Here is a 22990-nt window from a genome sequence, read left to right as displayed (position 1 = left end):
CCTCTTTAGAGAGCCTCGTGTGATTCACTTCAGTGGGAGGAAGTTATGCGCTAAAGCCTCTCTGTTATTTTCAAAGGCGGGCCTGTCCCGCGCACCACTGCCTGACCCTGCCGCTCTCTGAGGGTTAGTATCCATTGTTCATTTTATCAGGATGGGACAGGCTTGAATCAGGAGGTAAGTTTGCCTTCAATCATTACGCGGCTCTGCTGTATTGACACTCAATAGGATGAATGGACCAATGCTCCAGTACATTTCCAGGCTTTCTTTTACCCTGCTGGTTGAATAATGTCTAACCTGCTTTTCACATGTGTATAGTAATCTTATTCAGTCTCTGTCAGCCTAGATGAAGCCTTTTTTTTCGTCACACTGATTGCATTGTTTGACCTGATTTTAAAGTGTGTCTGGTTTAGTTACGGGGTAAGGGGTCAAACTGCAACTGATGAGCTGAAGAAATGGGTGTATGCAAAACAAGCTGAGAGCTCTGACAGTGTCTGCTTCTGTATATTATCATGCTAAAGCTGTGAGGGGCTGCAGTGGTGGGTTTTGGGTCACAGCAGGTAGTGGGAATGTGGCACAATAAGTGGGGCTGTGTTTTATGCCGCCAACTCTCCCTCCATCGTCCCTCCCTCCCCGTGGATCTCAGATCTGGTATTCAGCTGACTAACAATAGAAGAGACTCTTTCTCTCTCGAACAATACTCTCAGCCCTGCCAGATACCCCCACAACACACTGACACACACTCTCCATCTACCCCCTCCAACTCCTTGGACTTAATGGCCTTCAAAGTACAACACCCCCCCCCCCCCACACACACACACACACACCCACACTCCACCTCTCCTTCTTTGTCCTTCTAAAGGCTGTGCATTACCTAACAAGTGAATATAATCTGTCTGTGGTGTGTGTGTGTGTGTGTGTGTGTGTGTGTGTGTGTGTGTGTGTGTGTGTGTGTGTGTGTGTGTGTGTGTTTCAGAGAGAGATGGTGGAGAGTGAGGAGAAGTAGAGTGAGGAGGCGGGACTCACCGCAGAGCTATTCATGTGTGATCAGTAGTACTCCTGAGCGTTTAAACTGCACAGCATCAGTAGAGACAGCGATAGCGAAGAGACGAGGAGAGGAGAGGCTTGTTGGTTAAATGATAACTAGTCAGTCATGAGGAGCACTGCGCTATGGTACTCTGGCGTTGAGCCAGGCTGTTTGGAGGAGAAGCAGAGGTGAACCTTGGGAGGGGAAAAAGGACATACAGAGCATCTGGGATAAACCTGAAACAAACACCGATTCTGCTGTCGCCATGGGGGGCTCCCTCAGCCAGCACAGGAAGGGCTCCGTCGGCTCTCCCCGGAAGAAGAGCAGCATGTAAGATGATATTCTAAATTTGTGTGTGAGTGTGATGCGAAAAGGAAACTTGCATAGGCAGAGACTCTCCACAATAGCTGAATGGTTGGAGTTGATCAATTTCGCCCTTTGGTACTTGAGATTGTGTTCTGTCGTGTGTATGAACTCAGTGCTTCTGTGTCGGGGAGGGGAAGACAAGAGGGAGATAAGGAGTTGATGGTCAGTGCTGAGAAAGCAAATCAGCCCAACAGATGGCACAGCACAGAGCCACTGCTGCAATGCTAGTTTGAACACTATTTAGGTATTCAAATCTAAAGAGACCTGGAAGAGTCACGGAGCAAGAGCGAGGAGTAGTACAGCTGATGCCATTGGCAGAGAGTCTAATGCAGTCTAATGTAGATGTTGTCAAAATGTATGGAAAGGGAACGGAGATGCCGTTGCTTAGGCATTTGTCAAAGCTTAAAAGCACTTAACCGCCGCACTCCCTCTTCTTTTTTTCTCTAATCCTTCATAACAAAGTGAGTTCTTTCACTTTGTCCTCCCAGTGATGTTTTTTATCTCCATTTTTAAAAGCTACCATAAGCCCCTTGTAGCAGATCACTTTTTCTCGACACACATAAATGGAATTGCTAAGCCATATTCACACAGGGATTCAAGTCATGGAGAACATTGGTCTATGTCGTGAGAAGCAGCGCCACCATTTATTGAAGCAGATGTTGTTTTGAAGATGGAAGGGAGACTCATGAGCATTGCTATTTGGGTCCTTTAAAAATGATATCTCACCAAACAAGCATACTGTAGTCTTCTGCATACATTTGTGTTTCTATTTGGGCAGTTGGGGGTTGGGGTTGTCCCTGTGGGAAAACTGGGAAGCCAACCAGTGTCGTGGGATCTCAGCTTTCAGCCTTTGTTCTAATTTTAGTTGGCTTAATCATCCGTTTTATGTCTTAACTGGAGCGGTCTTGGATGTACAGTGGACTTCCTGTTCTCCAAAACCCCTGAACATCCAAACAGTCCCTCACTTGGGAAAAACCTGACCTGTATTTGGAGCTCATTTTCTTGCTGCAGTGGTATGAATTCAGGTCAGTGTCGGCTGAAAAACATTTCTTATCTTTAGAGAGACACATATTGTGAATACATGAAGACAGGCACAACATTTGAGGATGTACATTTATATAATGCATAAGCCTTCTCTGACAAGGCTTGCCAGCATGGAAGTGAAACTCACTGCTGAATAATGTTGAAGTTCATGGCTGAAAACCTCTCTGTGCTTGAATCAAAGTACAATTAAAACAATGATTTTAATGTAGCTAAATGGCATTTTGGATGTAAATTAAATCTTGTGAAACTGAATTTAAAAGGCAAAGAAAATGAATGGAAACATAAAATAGAAGAGTAGGGTGTGTGTCGTCTCCCTACTCTGTGCTTTCATATGTGTACAATGTACACGCACTATTGTCTGAGAATTGTGTGCTCTTGTGTCCCCGTTTTAGTCACGAACAATAGCTCGGTCGGTGTCTGTGCAAGACTTCTCTCCGGAAAACCCCTCCTCTCTTTCTCTCTTGCTGCTTCATTCTTTCTCTTTTTGTTTTAGCATGCCACTGTCACTTAAGTTATTCTAGTGCACTGTGGGACGGTGAGTGCCTCGGCTCCATTCATTCCAACTGTCTTCACTGCGTGCTAGTTTTCTGCTCTGATTGCAGCTAATTGGGTGTTCTCTGTTGCACGTACGGAGATATCAGGGATGTAAACACACTTGTGATTCCCAAAAAGCCCATAAAAGACTTTGGAGCATCCGTCTCTCTCTGTATATGCTTAGCTGCATTTAAGTATAAATCAACTATAGATGGTAAGTCTGCTATGCTACCTTCTTTCCTACCTGTCTGTGTGTGACAGTGTGTGTGTAGTGTCTATATGCATGTTTTCATAGTGTTATACACTTGTGACCCCTTCCCAAATGGTTGCCATGGTGAAACCGGAGATCCCGTCAACTCTGTTTAAGCTCCTGTAGGTGACATCAGACCTGTTATGTGTCTCCCTTGCTCCTTCTCACATATATCCTTCCCTCAGCTCCTTTTATCTTCTTTGCTCTTTCATCGTGGCATTGTATCACTGAACGGGTGGTTGAATCTAATGCTGCAGTTTTTTTTAAATCTTATTTTGTTTCATTTATTTGTGGAATCCGTGTGAGAGTCCAATAATGACCACTAGATGGAGCCACATCATAGAATAAGCTAACAAGAGTGACCCAGCAATATTATTGTGTTCAGATTAGATTCATTAGAGTCCATACGTAGCCAGTCAGTCGGCCAGCTCGCCAATCAGGAATGAATTTCTTTTACAGCCTGACATTTGTGCTTATGTTTATGTCTCACGTGAAAAACGTACTGATAAATGCAATACATACTATATATATTCAAGATCCTTCTTTTATTACCACATATACTCACATTCACATGTACACACAACCACATATTTATAGACTGTCTAATCGCAGCAGAGCATGCCACAGGACATTATCCACAACTTCCTTTTATTATAAATGTATGTTGTACTGCTTTCTATAGAAACCAAACAATACTGATTCACCCTGGTTCCTATTCATAAAATATTTGACCTTTACTGATCTAAGCATATGTGTAGTGTATGTTACTCAGCATGGATCCTCTGCTGCACCAGAGGAAATTACTTTGAAGAAGTTTGTGTGGGATAAATAGAAGAACCTCAACGAAATATGAATGAAGCCACAATCTTTTATTATGAAGTGCTAACATCTGAATGATAAAATTAAGTCCCTTCCTGCACCAAATGTGATTCCACATTAAGTAAAATAGTAATACGCTAACTCACGTAATTGCATGGCAAAATGGATGATTTCATTCTAAAAGCAACGATTTACAATACTTCATTGGGGAAAGTTCGGTTCATAGTTTGAAACTTTCAAAGCTGAAACTTAAGAAGATATTACACAACAGAATTCCCATGTTTTTAAACAATCCCTGAAGAATTTTAGTCAGAATTAATCAAAACCCAGATGTGTATTGCACTCACTTTTTTTTTTTTTGACAAAAACTATAACAACCTGTGCCACTGGGATAGTTATGCTTTATAGACATTTCAGTTATTTACACGACCAGGAGCTCATATATTGTAAATACTGACGCTGTCATGTTTATTACATTGAAAGTTAAGTGTTTGACATTTGCACTGTTTAAATGTTGATCAAACAAGAAAAATTTGAAGACATTTTGTGTATTCAGTCGAAAGAAACCTCTAATTGAAACAAGACTAGAGCGCAGTCTAAAATTAAAAGAATGAAAGCTGTAGTTACATTTCGCAATTTGAAAACGTTGGACAGACAACATACTGACAATTCTGAGCTGTGCTGGGGATGAAAATGAAATTTTTGGCATCAGATGAAAAGGTCTAGATGACACTGAAAATCAAAAGGTTTCATCCCATTGGTAGCTCGAATGTGCTCACAAAATGTCATCAACTTCAAGTTAACTTTATTGTCCGGGAGGGATAATTTGTTTCACAGTCAGGTCAAACATCTGACTGCTTATCACAAAATACATAAAACATAATGAAATAAATAAAACATTTATGAGAAATATTTAATGCCATGTACATATGCAAAGCATTGTACATCAAGTGAAAGTGTAGCATAAAACCTGTACATCCAGCCATCTTGATCCAATCCAGTCATCACTACTTAAGACAACATTGCCATCATACCCACCAATTTTTCATTGCAATCTGCTCATTAGTAGACCAAGATGTTTTCAAATTACTTTGTGTGAAAACTTTACCTTTTTGCCTAATTGATGATGAGGAAAGCACATGAAATGCCACATAGTCGCTCAGAAAATGTCATAGGAATCTGCCCATTAGATTATGATTTTTCCTGTACTCAAGAGGTGGATTTTTCCAGAGTAAAGACCAGAGTGACCAAAAACATCAGTATTATCCGGGGAGGGACAAAGAATATTCATAGTAAATTTAATGGAAATCCAGCCATTAATTTTTAAGATACATTATAATGGACCTAAGTGTTGGTCAGGGGGGAATGTTGACCTGATGGTGGCGCTAAATGAAGGTTCAGGCTGGTTGACCTTCTGTCATCAAGAAGGGGATTGAGAGGAGAGATAAACAGTCTGATAGTTGAGAAGCTTCTCTAATTCCCTCTGTGTATTTCTGCACAAACACACTCAGACAAAGTTATCTCATCCAGTATCACATCACTGCTGTTGTGGCTCGCAGACATGTTCATCATCGCCAATTTATTCTTAGCTCATAACCACACATGCTGCCATCAGTCAAAATGTAATTGATGATTAACATCGTGCATTCTTGGTGGATTAACTGATAGCAAACACGTAATAGCCATGGTTCAGTCTGTGGTGTAGTGTATCTTTTTATCTGCCATAACTAGTCTCTGTAAGATGGCAGGCAGCTCGAGCTCACATAGGGTGTATGTATGTGTGGGTTTTGCCACTGTTACTGTGCTATTTGTGGTTTCAAGGTATTACATAAGAGCTGATTCTTTTCCCTCTTTCTGTTTTTCTTCTGCTTCTCTGTCTGTGGTTCATGACTTTGCCAGGGATATTCTCACTCTGTCCATCTCTGCATGTTGTCTTCCTGTCTGTGTAAAGTCGTGTGTTTTGTGTGTGTTTTTGTGTGTCCAGAGGTGAGTTTATAGCTTCAGGGTGTTGCAGTGTGCTGCTTGAGGGGTTTTGTTAGACGGGTTCGTCCTCTCCGCTGTCCTGACTTACAGATAAGGAGATGGAGGCAATGTCAGGAATGTTGAAGACACACAACAGATTCCAGTCCTGCCCAAAAACTCACTTTCTTCCCATTTCCCTTTGATTTCCAAAATATTCCCATCCTTATTATTTCCCTGTCTCTCTCTTCCCCATTTTAATTGACACTGTTTTCAATCTGTCATTCCTCTAATTTGCTCCATTTTTCTGTTGCGGACCTCTTTCTCTGTGTTCACCAGTGCGTGACATTATCTGCGAGTGTGTGCGTGCATGTTTTCTCATCCTTCTGACTCTGTCTCTGTGGACCAGCTCAGTGTGATCAGTTTTAGAGCTCTTGCCTTTCCTTCCATGTGTCTCATGTATGAGTGGTAAACAGCAGGAAAGGTTCCTCAAAGTGCAAATAATAAGAAACTCATCTCTGCTCTTTCCTTTTTCTATCACGGTTCACCTTTTTCACAGTGGCTGAATCATTCTCCTGTTATTAGATTAGTCATGGTCCATGTTTTTTCAAAGAACACATCTCATCTGGCCTAGATACCCTGTCTGTGTGTGTGTGTGTGTGTGTGTGTGTGTGTGTGTGTGTGTGAGGGAGATGTATAAATGTGAAAGCCTGGACTTAAAGTTACGTAAGCCATCCACTAACAGCCTCAGAGGCACATGTGTGAGTGTGTATGTAGGTGATAGTGTGTGTGAGCAGCAATGAAAGCTTTCATCCAAATGGCTTTTCACTCAGTCTGATGGGTATTGGCATCATTATTGTTCAGTCTATGTTTGCTTTATTGATTTGTTTGCTTTCTGTCCTGGATATTTTCAGTGAACAATAGATCCCTGTAGGTTTGGTCACACATCATGTCATTAATGACTAAATTCTCAGTTTGAATTTGATCTTTCTGTTACAAGTATACATTTCAATTTTAGGCTAAGTTTTAATTCGGACTCAAATACAGCACTCGGACAGAAGGTGTTCAAAGGTTCAGAAGCAGGTTTATTGTAGACCAGTAGTGGTGAGGGTTTGGGGGGTTGATCCAGGAGAGACAGTGGAGCAGGGCAGGCAGGCATGAATGGGTTTTCGGCAGAACTGGCAGACAGACATGGAGCTGGGTGATGCAAACAAAGAGAAGCAGCAACGGAGGATGGGCCTGAAGCACAGGTAAACATAGAATTAGGTAGGAGTCAGACAAACACTAGGAACAATATAAACTTGGACTAGAGCTTGGAGGTGTACTAGTACCATGATCTGGCAAAGAGTAGAGTAAAGAACCGGGGTATTTATATTGCAGGCGATAATTAGTGGATGGGTTTCAGGTTTGCATTTGGATTTGCAAACGCCCAAATAGACACACACACACACACACACGTACACACAGACATGGAGAGAGACAAACTGTGAACAAGCAAGAGACACAAGGGGGGGCAGGAAACACAGGGAATGAGGGAGAGGCAAAGCCTAACCATGACAATAAAGGGTACATTGTTTGTCCATGCTGAAAATAACTGCAATTTAATTGCTCTTGTCCCCTCTTATTCATCCAGGGAAAAAGGAGCACAAGTGCGTTTTTTTTGTTTCAGCAAAGTTTTGTCACAGTTATCCCCTGTCTGTGGATAACTGTGACACCCTGTGGACAGTTATCCACTGTCTGTGGATAACTGTGACAAAACTTTGCTGCGAAGTAAACAAACCATTAACAACTCAAATTAGTTTCAGATTACCCTTCACACTCACAGTGGGCTGCCCAGTCATGTCAGCAACAGCTCAGTCACTCAGTCTGCAGTTCCTTCAGTCTGGTTTAATAAAAACAGATCATTCTTATTTCAAAGCAAACATGTTCCTAAAGGATATAATACATCTGTAAAGCTGTCAAAATACAGACAGCAAGGGCTTTAATGCATTATACTTTAAAGTTTTAAGCGATAATGGAGGCTGCAAGTTTATATGAGCTTTATTGTAAGGCATAATTTCAGAAATGTAAGATATTGCAGTGGTATGAGTTCATCATACACTATATGCTTTATCCAACTCATCTCATTAAAATTTAGTGTTTGTCCCATCATTTCTTCCCTTTCTTCTCCTGATCTCTTTTCATTCCTCCTCCTTTGAGACACAAACATCTGGTAGTTTCTCTGGCCCAGGGAAACCAGACTCTTCTTTGCATCTTAAAACAGGAAGCCCCCCCCCCCCGTCTTCCCGCACAATCAGCGAGAGGCAAACTCCTGAGAGCAAGCGAACGAGTTAGCAAACATGCAGGAGCAGGGTGAGCCCCTGTCTGTTAACCAGCTGATCTACCACCCAGACAGAAAGCAGAGAGGGGAGAGGGAGAGGGAGGGGAGCAGAGAGAGGAGTGACTACTGATGCTTCAGTAATCTGTGCTGTGTGAGTCAGTGCTGTGGAGAGCAGAGCGGCAACAGAAACAGAAGCAGCAGCAACGTGAGACACGTTTCACTCTCAAAAGCGTCAACAACGCAGAGGAGCAGGATGGGAAAACTGAGCGGCTAAGCAAGAGGAGGAAGTGAGACAGCCATACAGAAAGAAAGAAGTGAGGGAGAGGAGCGAGAAGACGGATCGACAGCTTCTTTTTTGACAGCCACCTTTTTTCGCTGTTGAAAGACTGACTGTGGAAGATCACTGATTTGCCATTTTCAATTGACAGATCAGTCTAAACTGATCCAGAGGAGGAGAAAGTTAAATATTAAACATTGGAGGTGGCATCAGGTTTAGGACTCGACGTGGTGCAGGGATGTCCTGGTTGTCTCCAGTCCAGTGGGCCAAATGGACATGGTCAGCAGTGACTGGGGTTGCCGGAGATGATGGGGAGCCCAGAGCGAAGGATGACAGAGAGGACAAGTAAGAGGGCTTGGCCATAGATGTTTATTTATGTGTGAGAGTGAAGTCGGAAAGATAGCTGGTTTACAGATGGATCTTTACAAGAAATAAAAGAGCATATTTTTTTGGTAGCGTTTGGACTCTAGTAGATTGATTTTGCGTGTGTGTGTGTGTGTTTGTGTGTGATGACTGCACAGTCCCCTGAGTCATACTGACAGGTGGTGGATATATACAAGCACACACCACACACACACACACACACACACAATGTGATTGATACTGTGGTATAATCTCAGATTCTTTCCTATGCTGTGGACCCCAGTGGCTGGGTCAGGCTGCTGTCAAAAACTGATTCTTTGTCAAAGTACAGACACTCAAGCTACTGTTTTATAAGTCCCTGCTTTGTGTGCACTGTCCTGTTTCATTATGAGACACCAAATGCTGAGGATCTGACTGTCTAGGCCTGTTTTATGTGTGTGTGTGTGTGTGTGTGTGTGTGTGTGTGTGTGTGTGTGTGTGTGTGTGTGTGTTTTGTGTTTGTGTTTGTTTGAAAGCTGTTTGGCAGTTGAGGAACAGTTGCTGAAAGTTGGGGGAAGGGGAAAAAAGCCACAGTTTCCAAAGCTTTAGATTTTTTTTTTTTTTTGTCAATTTCTAGTTTCTAAGTAACCATCGAAGATCACAGCCATTGGGGCCATTACTGAGACGTTATCCAGTGTGTGTGTGTGTGTGTGTGTGTGTGTGTGTGTGTGTGTGTGTGTGTGTGTGTGTGTGTGTATCGGCGGGGGGGGGGCAATGTATATTAGGATTACCTCTGGATGGTGGAGTTGTATAGAGCTCCAGAGTGTGTAAATGTGTTTTTGTGAACTGGTTTCAGGGATGGAGTGTGGTTGGGTATTGGGACTTTGAGCTTTGTTCTTCCTTGTGCTGTTTTTCATTAGAGAGTGGACGTTTTGATGTGCGTTCAAGTGGCTGGGAACGGTTACTCACGCACAAACACACACACCCACCTCACATAAACTCTCACTCTTTCTGTCTGTCCCTTCCTTTTTGTCTCGCCACAGTTTGGAAATAAATTTGGGCTGGGTGTCTAGGCAGCTGACACAGCAGACCAAAAGACTCTTGTGTTTGTGTGTGCGTGTGAATGAATGTTGTGGGAAACAGTGTGTCCTTACTCAGTGCCAAAGGATGCAGGTGGCCTTGTAGGGCTTCACTTCCTCTCCTCTCCCTTCCTCCTACTTCCTTTAAAATAAAAGCAGCCTGTTTATTTTAAGCTGCTTTGAACTCTGAAATCTATTGTTTTCACGTCACTTTAAGAAAACAAAGATTAATATTGGAAAGCCAGTGCTTATTGGTTAGAGTGAATTTGGACTGATCAACATTTTCAATGCCTCTCTGTTCTAAAAGACAGTAGACTGCTGTTTCAGAAGCATTCTTTTATTCTAAAACGGGCTGTGCGATTTGTTTTTATCACATGCACCACATCATTTTATGAGAGTAGTTTTTTTTTTTTTTTGGGTATTTTTTTCTCCATTACAGAACATTTTCAATTTCAAACTGGAGATTTCATCTTTAGTTCCAGATAATATGCCAAATACTCGAGCTCAAGTTGCAGCGCTGATCTCTTACTTGCTGTGTCTTTGTCGGTTTCAGTCTCTATCTCTGCTTTTTGTTTGTAATATGTCATTAAATATCACTTAGATTACAGACATAAATCGGTTTCTTCCTCTCTTTTTCTCCCCACAGTTCAGACTCGGAGGGAACCTTTGAGACTCCAGAGGTGGAGTCTCCAGGTGTTGTGAAGATACTGAGCCAACTGGACAACTCCAACCAGACAGGTGAGATAGCTCGGGGCGATCTAGAGGCTCTCATACCGATCAAACTCTGTCAAACTATTCACAGTGACATTAGATATTCATAGTTTGGGCTGGGTGTCAAATGTCAATACTTTTTTAGTACCAACTGCAATGCAAAGAGTGTCGACGACTATGGATTACTGAAAAGCAGACATAGAATGTCTGGTCAAATTGATAATCTTGTTTAATTCCTGTATAAATCAAAAATTTGCCAAACTTAACTGTATGTTTTTTAGAAAACAAAGTGCTTGTATGGCTGTTTGTGTTTTGGCAGTAAAGAGTAACTTAGCATGAGGCTAAGGAGCAGCGTGTCACTGAGGCTCTGGTTGAAAGTTTTGAGCCTGTTGCACCTGTAATCACACCCAACAGTGATGGACAGTGATGTCACAGAGTCCTGGAGTACACCTGTTCATCACTGTAGCAAGATTTTTTTTTTTTTTTTCCTCTAAGTGAGGTTCTGGAAAAAAACAAATGGGTGGCAGTTCAATCCTGCCTGTTTGAAGCTGCCAAAGAGGCCCACTGGTGTCCCAAGTCCCCCTCCTCACCACCCTCCTCTTCAGCTGTCCTGCTTTCACCCACACAGACATGAGTACCACACATTACCATGGTAATAGATCATGTGGAGTGCATCGTCTGTGCTGAAACAAATGCCATTATATCACCAATGTCTGCACACTCAGTTTCTTCATCCATCTAAATCTCGGTAACTGAGTTTGACATGTACTGTATGTGTATTAGGATATAATTATACTGCATAGTGTGGATATCTCAGTTATTTGAAATCACGTTTTGACCACAGTATATGGGATGCTGTGCGAGATAACAACGGAGAGAGCAACGTGTTTGGTATTGAATCCGTTTTTCATACAATAACAGTCGTCTTTTCATGCTAAAACAGTCACGTGGTCTGTACAAAATGTGGGTTATTTTCATAAATAAAAGATCGACTGTGGAGAAACTGATAGTCTGGTTGCCTATAATTAGACTCAAATGGTGCAGGGGGGAATCGCTGCGTGTTCGTGTGAGCAAGCACATGCCACAATCTAGTTGTATTTACTGCTGAACCAGGATGAAACCTTACACAGCAGTGTGCCTGCCTATATACTATCTGTGTCTTTCTCACTGGCTCTCTCTCTCACTTCCCCCTCTGTCTCCTTTTCCCTCTTTTTCATTGAGTTGTGAAGCTGTAATAAAGCCTGTTGTTTTTGTTGCTAGGCCACGTGGTGGTGTGCACTCTCCATGACTGGGTGGGGTTCCTCTACATCTGTTCCTAATCTCCAAAGGGTGTGTGCGCAGACTGTCTGAAAGTACCTAGATTTTGGCCAGAAGCTTAGCTTAATTTACATGAATTGACTGTATGATGTAATGATTCACACATCGGCCTTTGGACATGACAAAACAATGTAGGAAGTCGTCACCCACCCAAGGTGAAACCACAGTGACTTCATTCATGTTGTGCACGTTGAGAAGAAATACAGAAAAATACAGAAGAGAGGTCCTTGTCAGTTTATTATTGCATGTAGCCGTGTGAGTTTTACAGTGTGTGTGGGTGCATCCTGTGTTTCGGCAGCAGTGTGACTCAACAGAGACTGGTCTGCTGCTGTGGTCGTTAGCTAGCTGTTAACGGGATGTGTGAGGACACAGGATGTGAAGTGCTCTGAGGGGAAGCCAGCAGCCATTTTAAGTGTTCTAACAGAAGAAGGAGAGGCCGTCACCTCAAGGTTAAATCCCTGAAGGACAGATAAAATCCTTAGGTAGCCACAGGATTAGGATGTTAGGTTTTACTGTTTAAGTACAGAGACACTAGAGAAGGGAGTAAGATCTATATTCTCCGGGTCAGCCCCACAGTGGTGCTTCTACTTTACTGTACTCTCAACGCTCTCATAGCGTTGTCTTCGGCCACAATAGGCAAAAACCCTATGTACAATATCTGCCCAGCACCAAACAGCAAAATTAGCAACTACCTGGAGAACATACTGCAGCCATTAGGAGCCAAAGAGCCAGATGTTTCCATCAGGAGTTGGTAGACCAAAAACAGAGCTAAAAGAGAGATATTAGACTTATATTCATCAGGTGTCCAGAAACACGACTCCAAATGAATGATAACGTTGCTCTGTAAGTATAGGATGTGTAAATAAGTAATTGTTTGTTAACAAGTTCACCATATCAACTTAAAAAGCCATCATATGTTAATGTTACGTTCATAATTTGTTTTCCGCTGCCTGCAAGTGCCCCAAAAAATCAGTTATTGCAGGTTTATGGTCAAAAAAGACCAGTTCATGTGTTTAAGAAGAGAAAACCATTATTTAAGCATGAAATTTGATGTCCCTTGTTTCTGCACCAGCATGAGCTTATCCATAAGTTATCCAAAGGTCTCGCTTGTCTTTCCCCTTCTGATGAAGTTTATATCCCAAACTCTAGATTTCACTGCAGACCAGACGTTTACTCTTTACCAACATGCTAATTGATTGATTTGTCCTGCTGTGAAACTCCCACTGTGTCTCAAGTTGAGATAAAGACAATTATTAAAGTTGTTCTTTCATCCTGCCTCGACTATTGCAACTCCCTCCCTCACCTGCCTTGTTTGCAAGTGGTCCAAAATGCTGCTGCTAAGCTGTTGACCAGGTCCTCTAAAAGGTATTATGAGACACTGATCTTGATCTCTGTACACTGGCGATGTTAGCGTGCTACTGCAGACCTAAGTCACCAGCAGGACACCAAGATGTCTCAAAGAGTTGGTTGTTACTCCCTCTGGGCTTAAAACTAAAGGAAAGAGATCTGTGGCTCTGGATCTGTGGACAGCTCAAGACCTAGCCACAGATCCTTGCTGTTGTGTAATTTTTATTCATTTTTCTCTTTTTATTCTTCGTAAGTCTGTATTATATACTTTCCTTATTTTTTTTATTTTTTATTGTCAAGCACTTCCTGTCATCCTGCTCTTATAAGGTGATATATAAACTTACTTACTCACTTTTCCTCTCTTTTCCCAGTTCTTCCTGATGTAACAAACCCCCTTCTGGACAAGAACTCTAACCAGGATGTCGGTACACTTTCAATCCAAGAGGTTGATTCCCTGAACAACCTCACCAGCTCCCTACCTAACAGCAGCAGCTTCAGTTTGGATCAGAACCTTAATTTGACCCTAAGCAACAAACCGAGTCCAGGTGACGGCCTCTTCCCGTCCACCCCTCTGCCCCAGCCTCAAGCTCTCCGGCCCCCGTCGCTCTCCGTCCTCTCCCCGCTGAACAAACCCGATCCTACGGAGGTGGACGACGAGGCTCCGGTGACGTCTGACTCCAGCCCAGACTCAAACTTGATCCCCAGTCATGACGTTTGTGTGGACCCTGATTTGCTCAATGGCAACATGAACTCTGACACTGTGCTGTCAAACACAAAACTGACCTGCGAGACCAGCAACACCATAATCACGTGAGTAGAACATTATAGACAAACATGCACAAAGGTAATTCTTCTCCAGTCATCAATCATAATCATCCTCTTTCTAGTCAGTGGCTGCATTTACCGACTTAATTTGACTCACAGATTTTCAAGCTGAAAAAAAAAAAACACTGCTCCCTTTCATGGCTGAAGGAAACAGTAGTGAATGCTTGCTATTGTGCGCAATGAACCTGAAGGGATCAATGTGTTCCCATTTTAATAAACTGTGGCGACCTGTTCTGTTCTCTCAAAGGCCTGTGAGCTGTTGTTTCACTCCTGCATCCATTTACTCCTCACCAGCGTTATTATAGTTTTTAATGTTTTTACTGCCGTTATTTTTATTTTAGAATTTGAGTTCACTTTCATTTTATCTCAGTTTTCAGGAAGAATTTGTCCTACATTTGCTTGCATTCTTCCATAGGTGCTGATTTAGGGCAGTTTTTCAGTGTTCAGAGCTGGATGAAGTATTTTTAACAACTGCTTTGTGTTTGCTGACAGAAAATGTTCTATGAATGGTCAAGAGAAGTTAAAGTGTCAAACAATGCCCTCTTGTGGTTTGTTTATGTTATGGTTTTGCTAAAGAAGACTAATGATTCACATCTGTATTATCTCCATTGACCCGGTTAAAAAAAACACAAACCAGCATAATTGAAATCTTTGTCTTTTTGTGATATCTATACAGCACTGAACTACAAACTATAACTCCTGATGTTGGAACAATCATTGCTGGTTCACAAATTCAGTTTTGAAGTTAATTCAAATCAAGTGGCATCACTGCCCCCATATTACAATGTACACTGAGATTTGATTTATATATGTGTATATATATATATATATATATATATATATATATATATATATTTTTTATTATTGATATTTTCAGGCTAAATGCGTGGTCTGGCATGGGCAACACACTATTTGTACAGGAACAGGGTCTTTGAATTACATATGTAATGGATTACATCTTATAGGACAATATACTGTATATATATAGTCTTTTTTTTCCCATTATTTTACATATTGTCCTTGTTGCAGTCTTTAGCTAAAGGTCAGTTTCTCTATATAGTTAATGTCTTTGACAGTTGCAGTCCAGTCGTCCTTTGTTCGAGGGTTTGCATGCCGTCATTTCCGTGTGACTGCTTTCTTTCTCATCAGCCAAAAGTACTTTAAAAATTAATCCTGAGCCATAAGTTTGTCCGGGACTTTGCCCAGATATTAATGTAATAGGAGGGCAATCAACTTTTATTCCAAATATTTTCAGCATCTCTTTATGAATGTCTTTCCAATATGAAAATATTAAAGGACAAGCCCAGAAAAGACTTGAACTTTATTTTTTTCCTCATTTTTTATTGCAGCTTTAAAAGTCTTTTATTATATTACTTAAATTGGTTTAGGAGTGAGTTTTGGAAAATTTTAATTTTACTTTAGTTTCAGTATTTTATTTTCAGTGAGGTTTCGCTTTCCAGTTTAACCAAAAACTGTCACCTCTCTACCTTTACTCTTGATTTTCAGTTTACTAAACTATAATAACCCTGCACTCACCTTCTGTTTAACCTAATCCCTGTCCCATCCTCTCCTGTGTCTTTCCTTCCTTTTCCCTCCAAACCTGTCATTCTGTTTCCCTTCTCTCTGTTTGGCATCAGGACTGCTGAGCAAGTCCATTTCCTCTGTGTTCTGTTGTAAGTACTGTATAAATGTGTGTGCAGACGTGTGTGTTCTTGTAATTTGCTGTTCTGAATACAAGTCCAAGTCCAGGTTCACTCCACAGCCTGCTGTGTCATCTACTTGACCTACATTTCACTTCGATCACAAAGTGAACGTGGGAAAAAAAGTGAGGAATAGATTTAGAAAGTGGAAAACAAAGAGTGTTAGTGCAAACCTAGTAATTCCCTCTAATGCTCTGTGCAACTGCTCTTGCTCTTACTTATATTTGGCAAATGCCTTCATCATTAATCTGCTTTTTATTCTGCGTAATTCAGCAATATTAGCAGAGCTTGTAAGCTCAGCGCCTAACACAGAGCAAAGCAATGAGGTCTGGCTGTGAGGCTTTCTGTCTCTCCTGCTTTTTCTTCTCTTCATTACACCTGCCCACATGTACACACATACAGAGATATGATCTGTTTTGTGTTAACACTGATTCTGTCATTGACCTTCATACTCAGGAACTCCTGTAAAGTGAAGCAGAACCAGCCGATGCAAAAGGACTTTGGTGCACAGGTAGGAATCGATAATTGTCTACTGCTCTGTTCATCTGACTTATGTGGTAGTATCAGCTCTTGGGAAACGACATATAGTCAGTGTGGGTGAGTATTTTTTGCTGCTGTTGAAGGATGACCATCATGGGGGCCACGCCACAGACGAAGAGAAGTTGGCGAGCAGTGCAAGTGTCAAACCAGACAAGGACCAAAGCAGTGAGTAAAAGGACCAATGAATATTGATTTTAATGTTGTGTTCATAAATTCTACACTTCTGAGAGCTACCCAGTTACAGTATAAACTGATACAGTAGTGAATAGCTGAGTTGTTACTCTGCTCAATGAGGGACTCTCGTGTAGAGAGATCAGATAACTGGATGTCAGAGTTTAGACAGTATGCTTTAGCTTCCCTCAGGGCAAACAATCAGCCATGCTCGATCAATATTGGAAAGCCAGAAGGTCATCTTTGCCTCACTGTTAAAGACACACACAACATCAATCATTAACTGTACGTATTTTTGTGCTGCACTGAAACTTGTGACTTGTGAGTCATGAGCACAGAGAAATGACAATAATACGGAATGTTTCTTCTGTGGTGTCTGTTTGAGCAGAGCTGTGCTGGTGTGATAAAACGCCAGATCGTACGATCCCACAGATGCCGTCAGGCTGTATTTGACAAAGCTCTCGTGACAGACTGATCTGAAATCAGAGGGCCTCTGTGTTACGGATGTTACATGACGATGCATCACTGCATCAAGTGCAGTAGCCTGTGGATTTATTGTTTCTAAAGGCATGAAGGGTTTTTACTGAGCTGATATTTATTTGGCTTTTAGTATGGACACGTAGTAGACTAAGAGAAAAATAAATAATTTTAAGAAGACATGCTTTCCCACTTTTAAAATAAATGTGCAACAAACGTCTGAAGTAGTCATTTGAGCTCATCTTTAGTCATAACATAAAGTCAGTAAGAACTGCCAGTGGGTGGGGATAATTTCAGGACAAAAAACTTGAAGTAGTGAAATACAACCCACCACTACAATAATAGATAAAGATATATTACATACAGCCAGTCATGAGATTACTTATATCATATTGGAAACAAGTGATGCCATTTCATTGCAGTGGCAGTGAAATTAGATTTTACAACTCAACAACACTGCTTGTCATGTCAATGAGCTATATTTCATTATACACAGCATCAATAATCCCAAATTCTCCTTAACATGAGTGTGTTGCTTTCTTCCAGTGCAAGACTGCAATATGACATCCAAACCTGAGGAGTCAGACTGCTGCTCTGTGGTGAGGAATTATAACACTTGACCATTTAAGTAATTTCCCCTGCATCTACTGTGCCAGGCCCACACATACAGTCATCATCGCAGTTGTACGCTATCATGGATACTGTGTCAGATTTACACTATAAAAGAAGTTGCGATGATGAGACCGCTAGGTGGGGCTGAAGCACTCGTTTATGGGTCAAACTGAACCGTCACCATCAGCACCAGAGAAAAAGCAGCTTTGACAAGTCCAGACCTGTCCTCGTGTTACATGTCACTGTAAACGGTGGAACATTCAGCTCCACCTGTTTCAATAGATATGAATCGAATGGGTGACATTTACACAGTAAACGAGAAATTGTGCAAGTAAAGTTGTGTTGTGATTTGAATATGTAATACTCTAAATAATAGATTGTATATAAAGCTGAAGTTGATCACCTGTCTGATACGGTGACTGCAGTGTGCTGTAGGTCAGCAGGAGGTACTTAGTGTCTGCCGCCATGTTCATCTACTCAGGTGACAGATGGATTTAGATTATTATTCAGGAGATTAGAATATGACTGTCATAATCCAGGGAAGGACAAAATGCGAGGGGAGAGAGACGGGGAGGAGAAGAAGCAGGACTGAGATGTTTGAGAACACTGATTGAAAGGCAAGATGGGTATAGAGTAAAAGATGAGAGGGAGAGACGTTTGAGAGGATGAGGAAGAAATTATAAGAGAGAGGTTCAGAGAGAAGGAAAAAACAGGCTTACAGAGACACAGAAACATAACATGTTTAGTATAAAATAACAGAAACAAAAAATATGCACTTTATACTTGTATAGTATAGTTTGAAATGATACTATTTGGAATATAGGAAGGTATATTGTCATAAATACCTTATAAATTCTTGAAAAGACTAGGTGGGCTGACCCCACATTATACTACCGGATGTACAAAAAAAGATGAAGAAGGACATGACTGAATCCCTTCTGCCCTCAGCAGTACGAGGACACGTGCAAACGGAAGAACAAGTCGAGGGAAAGTGAGATGCAGAAAACAGGAAGTCAGGTCCTGGATTCCATCTGCATCAGTGAGGCAGAAAAGCAGGCCGTTCTCACCCTCATTAGAGAGGAGGTACATACTGTTATCACAATCATCCAACATGACACATGTATTTGTCGTGTAGGTATTTGACACGGTTTTATTTGTACGCACAGTTCTGCTCACAGTCAGCGTCTCCTTTCAGATCATCACTAAAGAGGTGGAAGCCAGCGACTGGAAGAAAAAGTACGAAGACTGCAGACAAGAAGTCACTGAGATGAGGTTAGAAAACATGTTACTGCAAGTTTTTTATTTACTTAGTTATCATAAAGAAGTGATCATCACTGATTGATTTTGAGGGTCATATAGGGTTTGACACACTTAAAGATCGACACAATTGATTGGTTTAGTGGAGATGTTACTCCCATAAAATTTTTCTATCCACAAAAAAAAAAAAAAAGTAATTTACAACTTACATATGTTTTGTCTTATTACAGAAAGATTGTTGCAGAGTATGAGAAGACAATTGCTCAGATGATCGGTGAGTAGAAATGTTAGACGATATAATCTACCAAAACATCTGAACCGTGTGGTCAGGAGTACATTTTTCATGTAACCACTGTTTCGGTTCCATAGTGTGACTTTTGTCATCTTGTACTTCAAAATGGCACAAGATGACACACGTTTCACTAAAGTCTTCTCTCTTTATTTTTGAATGTATCCTTGTTTTTGTGGTAAATACAAACCTTCATGCAATCACTGTTACCAGACCAAATACAAGAAATAAGTTATTTAGCACTTCACAGTAATGTCTTCTTCTTCACTGCTCTCAGAGGACGAGCAGCGCAACAGCCTGAGCTCCCAGAAGGCTTTGCACGCAGTGACAATGGAGAAGGAAGCTGCCCTGGCAGATCTGAACTCCGTGGAGCGCTCTCTGTCAGACGTGTTTCGGCGTTACGAAAATATGAAGAGCACGTTGGAGGGCTTTAAGAAAGCAAGTTCATGTCTAGATAATTACTTGTGGAAAGTGTCAGTTTCAAGTGCTGAGATGATCAGCTGATAGAAGCACAAAATGGAAGGCTGTAAGAAGATTAAGGTCAGAATAAGGTTGGAAGGTTTCCTGTGATTAGGGGCGATGGTTGCCCAGAGGTGAGAGCAACAGGGGTTTAAAGTGAAAGCCACTGGATAAACCTGGCTCTCAAACACGGTTCTCTCCCTCAACAAATACCACACAAAAACCCCTCAATTAAAGCAGTTTATGACCAAATCTTGACCCCCAGTTGACTCACAGCTGGCTTAGAGCAGCTGCTTTCTGGGAAACAGACAGCTGTGGTGAATATATTGGGCAGCTTTCAACAGTAAATGTGAGTAACTGCAGGAAAAATCAGAAATTTTGGAAGGGGGCCCACATTCAGGAATAAGAAAATGTTAAAAGAATTGCCACCATTTAAGACTCAAGTCAAGACAAATATTAGAATATTATAAGGATCTACAGTGTTGCATCTGCTTTCTCTCCATCCAAGGGTGATGGATAGATAACACCGTGGTCGATCTCTGTTTCCTCAAACAGAATGAAGAGGTGCTGAAGAAGTGTGCTCAGGAGTATCTGGCTAGAGTCAAACAGGAGGAGCAGAGATACCTGACACTTAAGCTCCATGCTGAGGAGAAACTAGACAAGTATGTAGCGATTGAAAGGAAATGGGTTATAACAAACTAAATACTTCTATGGGTTTGAGATGCTGGTCTATAAAAAGTCTGTTAATTTCCCTCATTCCATGTCTCACTCAGGGCCAATGAGGAGATTGCACAGGTGCGCGCGAAGGCCAGCTCAGAGAACATGGCGCTGACCGCCAGTCTGAGGAAGGAGCAGATGAAGAATGAGTCTCTGGAACAAGCCCTGCAGCAGAAGGTCAGAGGCATCCTCATTTCTCTGCATTCAATTCTAGATTGAATTCTAGAGAGACTTTAAGCTTGCAAAAGCACATGATAAGACATAGTAAGCATCTTTTTTATGCTGTATTTTAACACTGTGATTTAGTATATAGAGATGTATTAAATGTGCTTATTCGTCCTTTGCTGTGTTGTCATAGAATCAAGAGATGGAGGAACTCACAAAGATCTGTGATGAGCTGATTGCCAAAATGGGGAAAATAGACTGAGAGACACTTCCTGTGAAACAGCCACTACCATCCCTCTGGTCTTGCCTACAGTGACGCCCCGTGCATGCCCCCAGCCAGGAAGCAGCTCTCATACCCTGCGCCAGCCCTGCATCTCAGAGACTGCTTATGTACACAAGTCTAAAGTAACTTCCCGTATACTGCAATTGCACTACTTGTGGCCAGAATCGAGAAGGTTCTGTAAATGCTAATTATTGTTGGGACTTTGTTATACGTGGTCACATTGTTTTGTTTGCATTTATTGCCCATTATGAGGTCATCTGGACCCCTTGTGCTTTCATGCATCATGCCAGCGAACAACAACCTGCTTGTGACTCAACTTAAATTCCCAGCAGCTTAACGGCTAAATTCCTAAATGCTCTTGCAGGATGACATCAGATTTAGTGCAGGCTGGGCTTGTTGTGAAGTTTCATTTGGGCTTGTGCTTGGATGGGCTTTTTGACAAGGATTGTTTTAAAGCAACAATCCATAAAATGTATTTGTCTGTGACGTAAACAAGGATTTCACTCTGAAAGAGAGAGACTCAGGGGTATTGTGTAAGGGAGAATGAGGTCAGGGTTAAAGTCAAGCTGCACAAGAGCTGAAGAAAAGGATTTATGATTGTTTGAGGAAGTACAGTAGTCCTGAGTAGCCTTTGGTTTGTTGAGGAGTGACACTGCAACCAGAAGAGTCTGGACCACTGTTCAGTGAAACTAAAGCTGCAAATAATTCAAAGTTTTTGCTTTACTTGATTTACAGCACTACACAGATGGGATTTTAGACAATTCAAGTTGCTGCAGAATGTCTTTCACAGAGAAGTACAATAACCTGACAATCATGGACTTTCCTGTGACTGTATAAACTTTGTGGTGGTGTCTTTTCTGATCCACAAAGTCAATACAGAGACGACTTAATCCTGAAGTGTAAATCAGCTCCACCACTCTTCATTAACTATCAACTGGACAAAGTTAAAACATAATGACACTATATTTTGGTTGAAGATATTAAGATTAGCAAGTGCTGAAAGTAAAGTTCTTTTTTTTAAACCATCACTCTCTCACCGAGTGTCCACTAATCACATTTACCTCTTACCATAAAGGAAACTAAGAGTTTGACAACTTTGTCATAAGTTTTTTTTTTTTTTTTTTTGAACATGTGAGCTCTCATTACTGTATTTACAGCACCACACTACTTAGTGTGATAAATCTGTGATAAATCTGTTTCTTTGCATGTTTATTTTCATGGCTTTGCATTCTCAGGATTCAGATTGTTTTCTTAACACACTAGTAAAACTGGTTGTGTTCGGCACATTGCTTTAGTAATGACTTGGAAGTTGTGACGTAACTGGGTACTAGTGAAAATATTTCAGAACTGGTGGCAATGTGATACCTGAGTATTGATTCTTATTTAAAAAAAAACCAAAACAAAACACTTCAATGCTTACCTTTTTCTACAAAAGAAAATTTCTTTCCAACAACATCAGTGTTTACTGGAGGCTTAACAAACTACTATTTACCTCAGTATAAGAAAATTTCCATTTCTAAACATTAGTGACTAAACATTTAGTTATAATTTTTGTTACTTTTCAGGTTTCATTACTCAGTTCTGCGGAGTCAGTCATATCGAAAAAGTTTTAATGTCTGATATGCAGCCATTTAACCACCATGTAAATCCACTTATGACACAAAACCCACGGGTGTGCCACAGTTTATATTTGTACCATTCTAATGTCACATTACCTCTCGTCACTCAGCTGGTTCATCTTTGTTTTATGAAAATACTGTTTTGTCACTTTAGCCCCTTTCTTCAGTTATTGTTTGTGTTTGTAAATTAGAAATGGCAATCTCACACTTGTGCTGACACATTGAGGATTAACAGTGAGTGTGTGTACATTTGCCTAAATAAAAACAAAATATAATTTGTTCTACTATAAGTTTGACTTGTTTTTACTTGTGTTTACAGTGATAACCTTTATATACAGCTGGTATGGCAGCTTTCCTGACCACTGTATGAATTCTCATAGTGTGTGTGTGTGTGTGTTATGTTTGTCAGTATGTATGTCACGGCCTCAGCTTTAGCCTCAGCACCACTAATGATGCGCGGTGCTTACACCAGTCTTCCCAACACACA

At 41.2% G+C, this 22990-nt stretch overlaps 1 protein-coding gene across 6 annotated transcripts; it reads left to right on the top strand.

Moving 5' to 3' along the window:
- The first annotated feature begins 1055 nt into the window (after window positions 1-1055).
- LOC120805345 (transforming acidic coiled-coil-containing protein 1-like) lies at window positions 1056-22776 on the top strand. Of its 6 annotated transcripts, none has more exons than XM_040155515.1 (13): window positions 1056-1354; window positions 10661-10752; window positions 13761-14199; window positions 16371-16425; window positions 16538-16619; window positions 17649-17701; window positions 18663-18797; window positions 18910-18986; window positions 19202-19245; window positions 19538-19698; window positions 20275-20381; window positions 20493-20613; window positions 20795-22776. In XM_040155515.1, exons 1-13 carry the CDS (start codon window positions 1290-1292, stop codon window positions 20861-20863), a joined length of 1500 nt encoding a protein of 499 aa, XP_040011449.1. In that variant the 5' UTR covers window positions 1056-1289; the 3' UTR covers window positions 20864-22776. The 6 variants fall into 6 exon arrangements, with proteins under 6 accessions (XP_040011449.1, XP_040011451.1, XP_040011448.1 ...); XM_040155517.1 differs by having other exon boundaries at window positions 1057-1354; window positions 18666-18797; XM_040155514.1 differs by lacking the exon at window positions 1056-1354 and adding an exon at window positions 7142-7246.
- Window positions 22777-22990: the final 214 nt, after the last annotated feature.

Source organism: Xiphias gladius, chromosome 19 (assembly GCF_016859285.1).
Source record: "Xiphias gladius isolate SHS-SW01 ecotype Sanya breed wild chromosome 19, ASM1685928v1, whole genome shotgun sequence".
NCBI lineage: Eukaryota > Metazoa > Chordata > Actinopteri > Istiophoriformes > Xiphiidae > Xiphias > Xiphias gladius.
Note: the sequence above shows the minus strand (reverse complement) of the source record. Positions and strands in the feature narration are given on the sequence as shown.